The 15161-nt window shown below is 42.3% G+C and overlaps 1 protein-coding gene across 5 annotated transcripts in view; it reads left to right on the plus strand.

Annotated features, from left to right (window-relative positions):
• MAPT (microtubule associated protein tau) overlaps positions 1 to 15161 on the plus strand; it is a 165365-nt gene that overhangs the window by 94626 nt on the left and 55578 nt on the right. For all 5 annotated transcript variants that reach the window (XM_069076206.1, XM_069076209.1, XM_069076207.1 and 2 more), the window contains 2 exons: positions 4339 to 4404; positions 13452 to 13495. In XM_069076206.1, the coding sequence (XP_068932307.1) occupies positions 4339 to 4404; positions 13452 to 13495 (110 nt within the window). The remainder of the gene's footprint in view (positions 1 to 4338; positions 4405 to 13451; positions 13496 to 15161) is intronic.

A 15161-nucleotide genomic window follows, 5' to 3' on the forward strand; every position in this document is an offset into this window, starting at 1 on the left:
TACTGCCAATGTGCCTAGAGACGGTCTCCTTGACAATCAGTGGACTGGCAGTGCTATAATCTGTCCAAATCCCTAAGAGAATCTTCCTTCTCTGAGCACTATCAGTGCTCAACAATTTGAGGAGGTGATGCTACTGACGATGGCATTTTGGAGCAGATATGACATCATCATGTGGTCAGTGATGTCTCTAAGCAGGTTTAGAAGCGTTGGGATAAGACACCAATTTGCAAAAAGGTCTTTTGTACTGGTTACAAGAATGTTTCCATTGATCAGATCTCATCAGGAAACCAGACTTGGTGAAGGGATCCATGTGCTGACATTTTTAAACAAAAAGCAGTTTTCAGAGAAAGGAAGATCTCTCCAGGAATGGTACCCAGCATCCTTATCCATCACTGTACTCCCTTAGGAAGCTGTTCTACCCTCTGCAATGTCAACTTGCCCTTCAGGGCTACACCTTGAGGACTGAACTACCCTTCTTGCTGGATAGTTCTTGTTTCTACTGTACCTGTTGTTATTCAGTCATTTTCAGTTGTGGCCCAACTCTTTGTTACCTCCTCTGGGGTTTTCTTGGCAAAGATATCATAGTGGTTTGCCATTGCCTTCTCCAGCTCATGTTACAGATGGGGAAACTGAAGTAAACAGGGTAAAATGACTTGCCCAGGGTCACTTGCTTATAACTGTCTGCAGCCAGATTTGAACTCAATGAGGTGAGTCTTCCTGACTCCAGGCTTGACAGTCTATCCACTGTACCACCTAGCCACCCTAATACTTGTAGTCATTATATTCTAGGTACTTGAACACATTTATGTTGACAGAAGGAAATCGGGGCATTAGGGGGAATCAGAATCACATAAAATCATTGTGATCACAGACAAATTACTTACCTGTCAGTGTATCAGGCAATCCTCTGAGCGTAAAGTTACAAACAATTTGCTGGTCTGTATCAGTAGAGAGAGTTTTCACACTTGGAGTTCCCCCACACTAATTATCACAGGTCTGAAAAAAAAATTGGTACCACCTAACTAAAACTCATGAGACGTTTGTGATTGAATGACCTTAATGTGATTGGAATGTGAACCTCTTCAGTTTCCTCTTGTGGTCAGGGTGGAAGAGGACTTTACAGAGATCTGTAAGGGGCTGACACATAGCACTGCTGTATCTCCCATCAGTCAGGAGCCCGAGGAGGCCTGAGCCACTTACTTGCATAGGCTTTTTCATTTTGAGGGGACTCTCCTCCTTCCCCCCATGTTGTCAGTGGGGTCTGTGCTTTTGGTAGTTTTCCCAGTAGTGTGGCTGGGGGATCTCACAAGTTTAACTAGCACAGCCTAGTACATCTCCTACACAGAAGAGAAGGAGGGTTGTTGCTACCAAGTAGCCAGGTCCTTTATGAGAACCTCCCTTAAGAGAAAAAAAAATAGTGTGCAATAGTGTGAGCTCCTATAAAAGAGGAGCCATATGAACTGTATAAAACATTGCTCCAGTTTACTAAAGAGAGGGAGAGGAGAAAAAGGAGAGGGAGGGGAAAAAGTAGAGAAAGAAGAAGGGGAGGGAGAGGAGGGGATAGAAATGAGAGGGAGGAGGAGGGCAAAAGAGGGAAGAGGTGGGGGAGAAAGTGAAGAGGAAGAGAGTTGGGGCAGGGAGAAACGCAAATAAAAACTACCCAGGTTTTATCTCAAAACCAGCTAATTGGCTAAGAAGACATAAGATGAGAATAATCATGGAGGAGTTGTGGAAAGAGGTTCTGCCCAGGGCCACCTACTTTTCTGTCTTCTTTCCCTCTAGTGGGGACTTCATCAGCTCCAAGGATTTATTACCTCTAAGCAGGTGAATTCCAGATCTACATCCATGCCTAATCTCTCTTCCAAACTTTAGTCCTATATCATAATTTATCTACTGGTCATTTCAAACCAGATGTCTCATAGACATCTCAAACCCTTTGTGTCTAAAACAAATCTCATCATCCTACCTCCTAAACCTAGCCCTCCTCCAAATTTCGGTATCATTCATGAGAGTACCACCATCCTTCCACATGTTATCACCCTCCCCCATTTCTAGTCACTACATCCATACATTTATATCTCCCCTCCTCTCTGCTCACACACCCACCATCCAGGTCAGGCCCTCTTTAGTAGTACTAGCCTAGACTATTGAAGTATCTTCCTATTTGGTCTCCCTGCCTCAGGCTTCTCCATACTCCAATCTATCGTCCACTCCGCTGTCAAAATGATTTTCCTAAAATATAAGTCTAATTCTGTCATCCCTACTCTCATTCAAACAACTCCAATGGCTCCCTATTACCTTGAGGATAAAACATAAAATCCTTTATTTGATGTTTACAGCTCTTTACAACCTGACCTCTTACTACATTCCCATTCTCCTTACTTTTTTTTTTTTGAGGCAATCAGGATTAAGTGACTTGTCCAGCATCACACTGCTAGTAAATATCTGAGGCTGAATTTGAACTCAAGTCCTCCTGACTCCCAGACTGATGCTGTATCCACTGTGCCACCTAGCTGTCCTCATCCTTACTTTTTAATCCCTTCCTTCTAATCTGTTTCCTATTCACTATACTTCTTGTTCTGCCCCCAGGACACTCCGTCTCTCATTTTTTTGTTGTTTAGTCACTTCAGTTGTGACCTCATTTGGAGTTTTCTTGGCAAAGATACTGGAGTGGTTTGCCATTTCCTTCTTCCAGTTCATTTTACAGATGAGGAAACTGAGGCAAACAGGGTGAAGTGACTTATCCAGCATCACACATCTACTAAGTGTCTGAGGCCGGATTTGAACTCAGGTCTTCCTGATTTCAGGCCTGGTGCTTTATCCACTGCACCTTCTCTACCTAGCAGCCCATTCCATCTCCTATCTCCTTGCCTTTAATACATTCCTTCCTCTCTTTCACCTCTTAGAATCCTTGGTTTCCTTCAAGACTCGGTACAAGCTCCATCTTTTTCTTGGTCCTCTTCCCACCACTACCCCCTAAGTTGCTAGGGTACCCCCTCCAAGAATTACTTTGTATCCATTTTGCACATAATCTGTATATACTCTTAGGTATATATACATATTTCTCCCCATTGGAATGTCCTCTCTTTAAGGGCAGAGACTTTCACTTTTGTCTTTATGTCCTAGGACCAACCACATGATAAATACTTAATAATAAATACTTGTTGACACTAATGCACTAGTGGATGATGCACTGTGAATTGGTCCAGCCATTCTGGAAAGAAATTTAAAACTATGGTAAAAAGTGATGGGGCGGCTAGGTGGTGCAGTGAATAGAGCACTGGCCCTGGAGTCAGGAGGACCTGAGTTCAAATCCGGCCTCAGACACTTAACACTTACTAGCCATATGACCTTAGGCAAGTCACTTAACCCCACCTGCCTTCCCCCCTCCAAAAAGCAAAAAAGAAAAGTGACTGAAATGTCCACACCGTTTGATCACTGGGAGTCTACTACCTGAAGAAGGATAGTGGCAAGAAGAAAAACCTTACATACTCCACAATATTTATAGCAGTCATTTATGTTGTAGCAAAGAATTAGAAATGCCTGTGGATTAGGGGAAGACTAGGAAGCAGATTGTGGTCAATGAGTATAAGGGAATAGGACTATACTGTAAGGAATAATGAATGTGAAGAATACAGAGAAGAATCAGAAAACTCACGGAGACTGATGCGCAGAGCAAAAACAACAGCGACTACAGCAATGTGTATGGAAATGACAGTGCTACCAAAACAGATCTGAATGCTCTTAAGTTGTAATGACCGAGCTTGGGCCCCCCGGGAAGAGCTCTGTGAAAGATACTTCCCCTCCTGCACCATGCACACACACACACACACACTTGTGGGGTATGGAACACAGTTTATAATGTGTCAATTCATCCTGTTGCACTGTTTCCTTTTTTTTATTCTTTATTATAAGGGATGACTTCCTTAGAGGAGGAGGAAGAGGAGGGGCATTTTGGGAAATGTGAGTAATGTAAAAATAAAAAGATAATAAAAATGGATTTTGAAAAAAAAGACTAGTTTGAAGCTTTATTATTTTAAACTATACTTTCCTCTGTCATTAGCAATAAATTAAATTTAATTCAATAAACATGTTATTATTTTTTTAAGTGCCCACTATATACAGGGCACAGCGCTAGATACTTAGAATACAAAGACAAGAAGGAACCCAGTTATCCTATCCAGAGGAAGCCAGAAGGATGGCACTAAATGCTGGCCCAAGTGGGCTTTTATTTCCAACTTCCCTGCAAAAAGTACCAATTGGTACTCGATAGTAAACAGTTGTTCCTTATATGTATTGACTCACTGTTTTTATATTCTCTTTTTGTGTGTTGATTAGCTGAAGAAGCAGGTATTGGAGACACGCCTAACCTGGAGGACCAAGCAGCAGGAGACGTTTCTCAAGGTCAGTGGACTATGTCCCACTAGGGTGACAGGAAGGGGAGATGGGGAGACAGGGAACTTGGGAAACTAACTCATTCTTTGGGACCAGGCAGAGCAAGAGCAGGGCAGACATGTTGATTCTCATCTTGAATTCTTCAGATTGACTCTTGACTTCTTAAAGAGTCACTCATACATTAATTGGGAGAGTAGCTTTTTAAAACGATTTTCAATGCCCCATCTATGTAGTCATTGTGTTGTCAGAAGACAGCTACTGTATTTCTGTAGCTTGGGAGAATTGGGGGTGGGGAATGCTCTAAAAAAAGTGAATCATCCGTGTGGGGCAGTATAAATGGTACTGTATGGAGTTAATTAGTTTGTTCCTGGAGGAAGACTCATTCCAGATCTCTACCAGACTTTATATTGGAGTATATTGTGTTCCTTTATAACTAAAAAAAGGTAGTCGGTACAAATTCAGTTGTGTACTTAAATAATTAAAATACCAAAAAAACCCTAACAACAAACCATATACTCCTGGTTTTGGAGATGTATATGAGTATCACACAATCAAGCATCAGAAAATTTTTAGTAACACAGATTAGAATTTCTCTAGAATCCATTTGTCAGGGTGCCAAGTCATATGGTACAGATATGGAGTAGTGTGCTGACTCTTCTGACTCTTCACTTTTCATCACTTTCTATGAATCTTCCCATTCTTCTCTATATCCCTCACATTTATTACTTTAGTATTTCTTAGAATGACTGAGCACAGACTCTTAACAACCAACTGTGGAAGCTTCTAGATTGCAACAGGACTGTAAAGAAGCCAGTCTTGTGCTTCAGAAAGCAACAATTTGTTTATTCAGCAAATGTTGTTTAATAAAGTGCCCACTAGGCCCAGGTCCCTGTACAGTCATAGATCAGACCTGGGATGCACCTCAGAGGCCAACCTCCTCATTTTACAGATGAAGAAACCAAGGCACAGGGATTTGCCCAAGTTCACATGGGCCATATTGGATTCCAGATTTGAATCTAAGTGCTCTGGATCTAAAGCCAGTGGGGAAATTCAAGCCACAGGATGACTCTCTAAGTCTGGGAGTGACTATGCCATCTTCCTGTGAGAGGGCTGAAGATACACTAATGTATTAAAGAATTTGGATTCCCCTAGAAAATAAACATACGTTGGGGATGCCAAACAAACAGTCCCCTCCCCCTAGTCCAAACCATTCATTGACTTTGCTCTCCAAGCAGGACTATTCAAGAAAAGGCAATCCTCATCTTTTTCCAAGGGGAATGCTACATTATCATATCTTCTTCTTTTTAAAAAGGTCTGATCCTTCAGCTATTAAACTTGAGGTCACCCAAACATGACAGCCTCCAAAGCTGCTACTACCCAAGAAATCTCTCTTCTCTCACTAGAGCTCCAGTCTGCTGCCTTGGTCATTCAAACCCTACTTCCCACAGGGGAGTTTAAAGTTCACAAATATTATCCATCAACTACCCTTTCAGGTTGAGTGGACACCGCTGACATGTACTTTTATAGAAAATAAATTAGAGCCCTGGTTTCTTCATCTTTTAGTTTCAGAATGTCCACTTTGAGACTCTCTTCTCTTTTGTTGCCTATAAGCATAGGCAGCCAGTTTTCACATGTCTCTGCCCTAAGGCAGTCATTTCTAATTTCTATGGGGAAGAGAATGTGACTATACAGGTTTCTGCCACTTAGAAAACAGATTTTCTGTGCCATACCTTGGTCTGTCTTCTGAATAGTAGAAAAGAGAAATGAAGTTCAAGAGAGGACAGAGCTGGTCTGCGTACTCACTTTTGTCTCAAGAGTCCATCCTCTTGAGTCCTTCCCTTGGAGGCAGTTCCAGTCATTGAAAAAACCCACCAGGAATTCTCTGTCCTGGTGCCCATGGGTTCATCCACACCACCCCTGGTGAGATACCCTTCAAGTGCCTACAAACCTGTTCATATCCTATACTCTTATCAAGTTGATCGAGGAGTCCCCAAATTGATCGGGGAATCCCTAATCAACCTCCTTCCCTTTAAAAACTTCAATTTCCAAGATAGGGGATTTGTTTATAAATGAAGTCTTTTGCCTTATTTGATGAGCCTGAGTGTAAGGCTTGTTAAATTGAAGCATACTTGTGATCTGCAAACAGCCTTTATTTACTAAGGGTTCCTCGGTCCCTACCAATTGAATTAGAAATGTACGAAGAAGCATAATTTGTAAACTTCTTGTTATTTTCTGCTACAGACAGCCTTGGTTCAACTTTTAGCCATTCCTACTTACAAAGTAAAAACTGGAAAAAGGTGTTACGGTGTAGGATTGAGATGCCTTGGCCAAATTAGATAAGGATCACTTGCACATTTCCTGCTCTTGCTTAGATATAGATATAGATAGATCTATAGATACAGATATAAATATATGTTTAGATATATAGATAGGAGTCACTTGCACATTTCTTCTCTCACTGGCACAGAGACTCTTCACTAGGACCAAATCTCCACAGTTGGTGGGGAGAACAGGGCAAGAAGGTAGCATGAGTAACTGAATCCAAATGACTGTCCTTGACCCTCTGCTTTATCCTGGTGATGGTAGTATTTGGTATATATTAAGCATCTCACAGAGTCCTAGACGTTGGATCAAGCACATGCCCAGTTTGGTCCCTGCCTCCTGGAACATCAGTGTGCACATTATATAACATATTGATTATTCCATAGTGTTTCTAGGCCAGTGGGTAAACCTTATCCTATGGACCTACATTCAAAAAGGATCTCAAACAAGCTGTCCTAACTCAAACAACTCATGCCATAGCATGCCAAGCAGTCTAGGTCTGCTCAGAGGTTAAAAAAAATGACCATGGATTTGCTGCCATGCCATACTATAGGCGAGTTGCTAGGTTCTTGTATTGTATGGAAGCAGCATTCATACTGCTCATTTTAGCTTCCATACTCACAATGGCTACAGCAGGTAATGGTACGTGAACATCCAGCCATGCAGAAGTGACTTTCTTCTCTTTTACCATCAACATGCCCATGCTAACATTTTGCCATCACTGCCTCTCCAAATGCAGAGGAGTTCAGAGTCTCAGCAGAGTGTCAGAGGGAAGAGTCAGAGATCTTGGATTTCTCAGCCAATGAGATTCAGTCTCAAATACATCAGGTAAGCATGGAAGAAACTTTTCAGAAACCACAGATGCCTTTGAGAAAAAAAGAAGCTGAAGAGCCAGGCATGACTGCCTCTCAAGACAATTCAGTTTACTCAGAGGCACCTATCCTGGAGAAAGGTATTAAGGAGATATGCCCAGCTTTAAAGCAGAAAGATGGAGGCAGAGCTGCGCAGAGTTTGATATCTCCCAAGCCCACTGTGCTGGAAAGCTCAAAACCATCAGGATACTATGAGAATTTAAGAGTGGGGGTTGAAGGCCATGAGATCCATGAAAGCTTTCATAGTGAACCAGGACATTATGATACTGAGGCCATTGACCAAGATGCCATTAATATGCCTGGGGAACAAGGCTCAGATATGTCCACAGGGTCTGTACAGTCCAAAAGCCCTGGGGATTACCCACTGGTACTGCCTATGAAAGAAAGGGCCATGGTAAGGGAGGATGATGAAGATCGTGACATTGATGAATCCTTACCCCAAGATTCACCTCTCCCTTCTCAGCTTTCTCCAAGACCAGAGAGTTTAGAACCTCAGAAAATATTTTTTCCTTTGGCTTCTAAGGAAACTGTTGCAATCCCTCATTTGCCAGTGGAACATCATATCAAAATTCCTCTGCCAGATGATTTTCTCTCCAGAATTCCCCCAGAGATGCCAGTGATTGAAAGTGACCTGCCTGCAGTAGGACAGGGAGCACCTGAAGGCAGTGATGGACTCTCTCGTTTAGAATCTTCTGAGGATATGTCACAAGCGGCTATCAAAGCTAATATCCCAAAGGAGCAAGAAGTTTCAGAGTTGGGCTTTGAAGATACATTGAGTGGGGGGCTAGGGAGCCTAAGTGCCTCCGTGGAAAAGGATGCAAAAACACCAGAAAAGCAGCCTGTCCATTCCCCACCCGGGAAGCCAGTCAGTCGAGTGCCTCAGTTAAAAGGTGTGTGTCTTGCTCCACTCTCCCAAGCTCGTGCATTTCCTAGTGACTTGTGCTGTGGCAAGGCTGCTGACACCCACCGTACCAATGAGCTTTTCCAGCCCTTCCTTTGAAACCTGCTGCTTGAGAGACTTTCAGGACGTCCACTGGGAGCAGACAGGGCTGCTGCTTTCACCCTCCCAGGATCTCCACACACCCCCCTGCCCCTCTCTCATGCTTGCCTGCCACTCTGCATGTGCACCACCACTTAACAGTTAATGCTTACTTCCCTTTTTTATTCTAGCCACTCCACTAACTCTTGGGAAGCTGATGGTTAGTGACTGGTGGACTGTATTCCACAGAGGAGACATTGACATGGGGAGGGGAGGGGAGGGGAGAGGGGGTGATACTAGTTATATGTTAATTGCTTTTATTAATGAAAAAAAATGTCAATCACCAAACAGACATTGTTCCATGGGATTTGTGCGGTCAGTTGGACAGAAACATTGAGATAGTTGGTGGCCATATTAGAGTTGGGACATCAGTCCAAAACACTATCTTATGGCAGGAGGTAGCCTTCCGGAGGATTTAGGCTTCTCCTATTCTTAAGGGCCTCCCTCTGCTTAGGTGGGGGCTACCCCAGAGTTTGGTAGGTTCTTACATAATCACTTACATAATCATTCATTCATTCATCCACACATGTGTTAAGCTGTGTCCAAGGCACTATCCTGGATACTATGCACCAATACACACGTAAGAAAATGAAGATAGCAGTCTTCACATTTAACAGTCCAGTATTAATGTCTATAAGTGAAGGAGAGCACAAAAGGAGAATATTGGTGCTTTTGAAAGGACAGAGCAAAGTCAGGAGGACTTAGGGAAGTACATGAAACTCCTAAACAACCATCATCAACCAACCATTTCTACAACCATCAGTGTAATTCACTAAGAGCCTTTGGGAAGTGTCCATTGTGTACAAAGCCATGTGCTCTATGCTTTGAGGAAGGCAAAGATATAGAAAGACATGTTTCCTGCTCTCAAAGGACCTAGCAAGGGATCAGACAAGGGGCATAAATTACCCAGAAGCTGGGATGGCACAACCCAAGACCTGACAGATGGCTAAGGAAGTTCAGAGAAAGTACAGATTACTTCAGGTTGGGGGTGAGGGAATTAAGGAAGGCTTCAGTGAATACAGGTGGCCTACCTGAGCTGGGCCTTAAATAAGGATGGTTTTAGGGATTGGACTGGTAGACCAGAATGAGGAATTTGTGGGAGAAGAAGGGCATTGAAAGGAAAGATCAGCTCAAGAGAAGGCATGGAGCTAGGAAACTATAGTATTTTGGAGACACACTAAGGGTAGAGAAGTGATTATGCAGCCATTCTAGACCCACTGTAATGGATAGTTAATAACCAATGAAATGGGGGTGTCTAGGTGGTACAGTGAATAGAGCACTGACCCTGGAGTCGGGAGGACCTGAGTTCAAATCCAGCCTCAGACACTTAAGACAAAACTAGCCATGTGACCTTGGGCAAGTCACTTAACCCCAATTGCCCTACCTTCCCCTCTCCAAAAAGCAAAATAAATAAATAAATAATCAGAACATAGATGATTTATTAGCTAGGCATTCAAAAGCTCAGTGAGTGGAATCCCTAGAAGAATTGGGAGGGCCTTGAATTCCAGGAAGTGGGAAATCCCAGAGATGCCATGCACATTTGATTATTAGGAGCCGCTAACCTTCACCTCCACATATGACAATTGGCCAACAGGATTGAATGTGTTTAGAGGGTATGTAGTAGGTAAGCAGACAAGAATCAAAATACTATTTTCATATAAAATCTGGTTAATTAAAACATTTCATTCAAGACTAGAGGTAGGGTTGAATAAAGGGAGAGCTTGTGTTTGAGTTTCATTCCATTTTAGTTCTGGGGGAATCAGCAATAACAATAATAAAAATAAAGACAACTCAAGTTTAGTTTGCAATGTACTCTACAGATCTTCTCATTTTAGCTTCACAATTGCCCTGGAAACAGGTGCTATTATTATCTCCATTTTAAAGATGCTAATGTGTACCATGAACTATACTTGACATTAAAGAACTATGTGTGACCCTGGCGTGTCAGGAATCCATGCCATGGAAATGATAGGCTCCAAAAGTGAAGAATAGACTGTGCCTCGAAAATCACCAGTTTGGTAATGTATTTTTCAGCGTGGCTATAGGGGCTTCTGAGAAAAGGAAGCCAAGAGTTTGCCCGCCCTCTTGGCCATGGGAGAAGATTGCAAGAGGAAGGCTCAAGCTGCATCTGACGCCAGCTTACCTGGCCCCTCCTCCAAAACTCTGGAGGGATGTGGCCACAGGACAGTGGCACTTGGAGCTGATGGGATGCTTATTCCCTAGCTCTCCACTCTGGGATTCTTGCTCCCTGGTGAGTTAGGGGAGGAAGAGAGAGAAGGAAAGTGAAAATAGAGATTTGGGAAAATATTTTTCTCCTTTTTGAGAGATCAGAGACACATCCCTTCTTCATCACAAAAGGAAGAACATCCCATTTCAAAACTTCATTGGCAAGAGAACCATGCTGTAGTCATACCCTTAGATAAATGCAAGATCTTCATAATCCCCTCAATCTCTGTGACATAATCCTTTGAGATAAACTGAACCAGAAGGGACCAGCCTCCCATGAGGTCCTATACTCTATGCAACCATTCTAGTATAAGTGGGGTACCAATTGTAATGGGTAATTAATAACTAATGAAACAATCTAAGTAAGCATAGATGATTTATTACCTAGGCATTCAAAAACATGGGTCAGTGGACTCCCTAGTTAGTCCAGAGACCCCAAATATAGAGTAAAGCAGATTTTTATACCAAAAAAAAATTTAAGTCCAAATAACTATAGGAAAAACAATTAACCAGGATACAAAAATTAGATATTCTAATTTCTAATTGGAGGAAAGACCAAGGGCTTTCCAGTTGGGAGGAGGAAAGAGTAAGTTTTGGTCTAGTTGGGAGGAGGACGAGCAAGTTTCAGGGTCCTCTATTTATAAAATGAAAGGATGTTGATTAATTACATCCACCTGCATGTATGAAACAATAGATGGCTTATATAATCTAGTTTCCCTTGCATGAATAACAGAAAAACAACAAAATGGAGACTACATGGGGTAGCACAAGATGGAGTCAGTGTTCAAAGATAGAATCTGATTGGTTCTTCAGATGCTCACACTAAATCATCTGCATTTGGCCTTCATTTTATCTTTTCACTCTCCATCCACTAGACGTGGATACTAGAGTTTCCTTACACCCCCACATCCTTCTTTATGTCTACAGGGATATTATCTATTACAGGTGGAGTTCCATCCCAGCTCTTACATGTGGGTCACCCCTTTACTTACTACACATGGGGCATACCCTCATCACACATGCTGCAAAGAAGAGGGGGCAGGAGAGCTGGCATCTAGAAATCAGGCACAGCTCATTCTTGTCCCGTGGACATCATTCTGTATTTGGCTTTCAAGATGGAATACAAATGCCTGGATTCCCTCTTCCTCAAAATCCCCAAAGCCAGGGGCGGCAAGGTAGCACAGCGAGTAAGAGCACAGGCTCCAGTGTCAGGATGACATATGGATCGAATCCAGGCTCAGACACTTATTACCCACCCAGAAACACCTGGCCGTGTAACCTTGAGCAAGTTACTTAACCCCAATTGCTCAGGGGCAGCCAGGTGGCTCAGTGAGTAAGAGCACTGGCTCCAGTGTCGAGATGACCTGGGGATCAAATCTGGGCTTAGATACTCAGCACCACACCCAGAAATAACTGGCCGTGTAACCTTGATCAAGTTACTTAACCCCAATTGCTTAAAAAAAAAAATCCCCAAAGCCAAGCTCAAAAACTGTTCACCAAACTGGTGAACTCTGTAATCTACTTTCTACTTAGGTGGTACAGTGGATAGAGCACCATGCCTAGAGTCAGGAAGACCTGAGTTCAGATCCCATCTCAGACTCTCCCTAGCTGTGTGACCCTGGGCAAGTCACTTAATCTCTATTTGCCTCAGTTTCTTCATCTGTAAAACAGAGATGATAATAATAGCACCTACTTTCCAGGGTTGTTGTGAGGATCAAGTAAGCTAATAATAGTAAAATCCTTAGTACAGGGCCTGGCACATCGTAAGCACTCTATAAATGTTAACTATAATTTTTATTATCGGGATGGCTAGGTGGCTCAGTGAATAGAGCACCGGCCCTGGAGTCAGGAGGACCAGAGTTCAAATCCGGCCTCACAAACTTAAAAGTTACTAGTTGTGTGACCTTGGGCAAGTCACTTAACCCCAATTGCCCTGCCTTCCCCCCTCCAAAAAGCAAAAAAAAAAAATTATTATTATTATCATCATCTTGATAGCAGTGCTTTCTAAGGAGGTAGTCCAGGAGGCTGGGGTTACATATCATAAAAATGAAACAGTCCTTATTCTCAAGGAGCTTACATTCTAATCAAGAATGGTACTATACAGAATTTTTGATTTGTGATGAAGAGGAAAGGAGAAGAGAGAGTGCATGGAAGTGATCTGTCTGGGGGGACCTTGGGTGAATAACCTTTCAGGAACTAAGTTCCTTTGTTCTCTATGTTGATTTTCTAGGCCCACATAATATGCTTTCATTTAATTGTTAAAAGTATGATAGATGGTATTCGGTCCGATATGAACTGTTCCATTAGGTGCCTAAAGACCATGCCAGTGGTAACAATCCAGCTCCTGCATGTTCCTGGCATTTGTTGTCCCACAGTGGTTATACCCCCATTGCTGCTGAAGTGTGAAATCTAACAAATCCAGTAGGTTTCTCAGGAACGCTGTCCAGCACCACCTAGATAAAGCATGTGCCACTGACCCAGGCAAAATGCGACTCACCAAGCATACAGAGCATTCTTTTTATGGGACCCGAGGACATGGGTTACTGTACAACCTTGAACTTGGGCTTCACATTCAGTCTTATTTTCTGTTTCCTCAGCTCGTAAAGGCAGTGCAACTGGAAGTGATGAGAAAAAAGCCAAGGTAAGCTGACTGATACATATGTGAAAATCTGGAATGTTGATCCTAAAACCATTCTAAAAAAAAAACTTTTGAGTAAAAAGTTTGACAGATGTGTTGGGCAGATCAGTAATTCAATGTAAACTACTATTATTGTTGCTTTTGTTGTTAAAAAAAAGATAAAATAATAAATAACTGGTATTTACATAGTGCCATATATGTATTCTCCTATTTGATCCTCACAAGTGAGGTAAGTGGTGTGAGTACTATTACCCCCATTTTGTAGACAAAGCCTTGGAAATTTTTGACCAAGGTCGCAGAGCTAATCAGTGGCAGAGCTAATATTTAAAGTTCAGGGCTCTTTCTACTGTCATCTATTCCAAAGCAGGGTTTAAAAGCCTCCTCTGCAAATACTTGAAAAACACCTGTCCCTGCATCCTAACAAAAGACTATTTACGCTCACAGCAGTGAAAGACAATTAGCAAATATATGAATTGTGTTTCTGCTTGTGGTTTAATTACTTTCTTGTACAAGTGTGGGGGGTTTTAGGAGACAAAAGCTTATTCAGAATTCTCCAGGTATGTTGGAATTTCATATACATTGCATGTCATACCAAGGAGCTAAGACCCAGCAAATGCTGTCATGTGTGAACATGGGTACAAAGTGACATAAAGGCCACTACAGGACACCAAAGTGATACAGAAGCAGAGGTAGGGAAGAATTACCATTAAGTGGTGCTAGTCAAGGAAGGCCTCTTGGAGTAGCTAGGCCATGTGCCAGACCTAGAGGAATAGTGGATGTGAATCGATGGGAAAGTGAAAGAAAGTCAGGGAAGGGCAGCATAAGCAAAAGCATGGAATTGTAGGAGACCAAAATGTGCCTAAGACAAGCAACAACAGATTGGTTTGGCTATGCCAAAGAGTCCAGATTGGGGCCAGATAAAAGGATTAGATTGGGAAAGTGTATGAGATTAAAAAAAAAAGTTGATGAGAAGACGCTGAATGCCAAGCTGAGGAGATGAAATTAATTCCAATAGCAGCAGGGATCACCGGAAGCTTCTTGAGTGAGGGAGTGACCTGCTAAAAAGAAGTTTGTAACCTGTAGTCCTCAAATATCATAGATCACAGAAGTGAAGGCAAAAAGGGATATTAGGGGTCATCTAGTCCAATCTCCTCATTTTTGCAGATTAGGAAACTGAGACCCAGAAAGAAGTGACTCACCCAATATCTCATCAGGTAGTTAGTGTCAGTACTGTGATTCTCTGTTTCCCTTTGGGGTCTAGGGATTTGGAAAAAATGTGGATTCAGTATTTCAAGGCAGAATTTTTCTGTTCAATTTATTCAGCCTGCTATGGTTTTAAATGATCTACAAAGAATAATAAGATGAAGTCCCTGTTCTCAACAAGTTGACAGTCAATGAGTTGACAGTAGGATGAAACATTCTGATGAGTCATATGGTTGAGTACAGAGCATTATAAAAGTTAGAATGCAAAAGTGAAATAAGAGGTATAAATTAAGCACTGCGGTTTTCCAGAAGAGGGAGATAGACTTTGATCCAGGGGAGGTCAAGGAAGGCTTCATGGAAGAGAAGGCATTTGAACAGGACCATCTCCAACTTAATATAATCCAAAACAGACCTCATAATGTTCCAGCCCAATCCACGCACCCATCATCTGTAACCTGGATATTAA

Source organism: Petaurus breviceps, unplaced genomic scaffold (assembly GCF_028583685.1).
Source record: "Petaurus breviceps papuanus isolate PSGF00001 unplaced genomic scaffold, PetGlider_PUasm1.0 90925, whole genome shotgun sequence".
Lineage (NCBI taxonomy): Eukaryota > Metazoa > Chordata > Mammalia > Diprotodontia > Petauridae > Petaurus > Petaurus breviceps.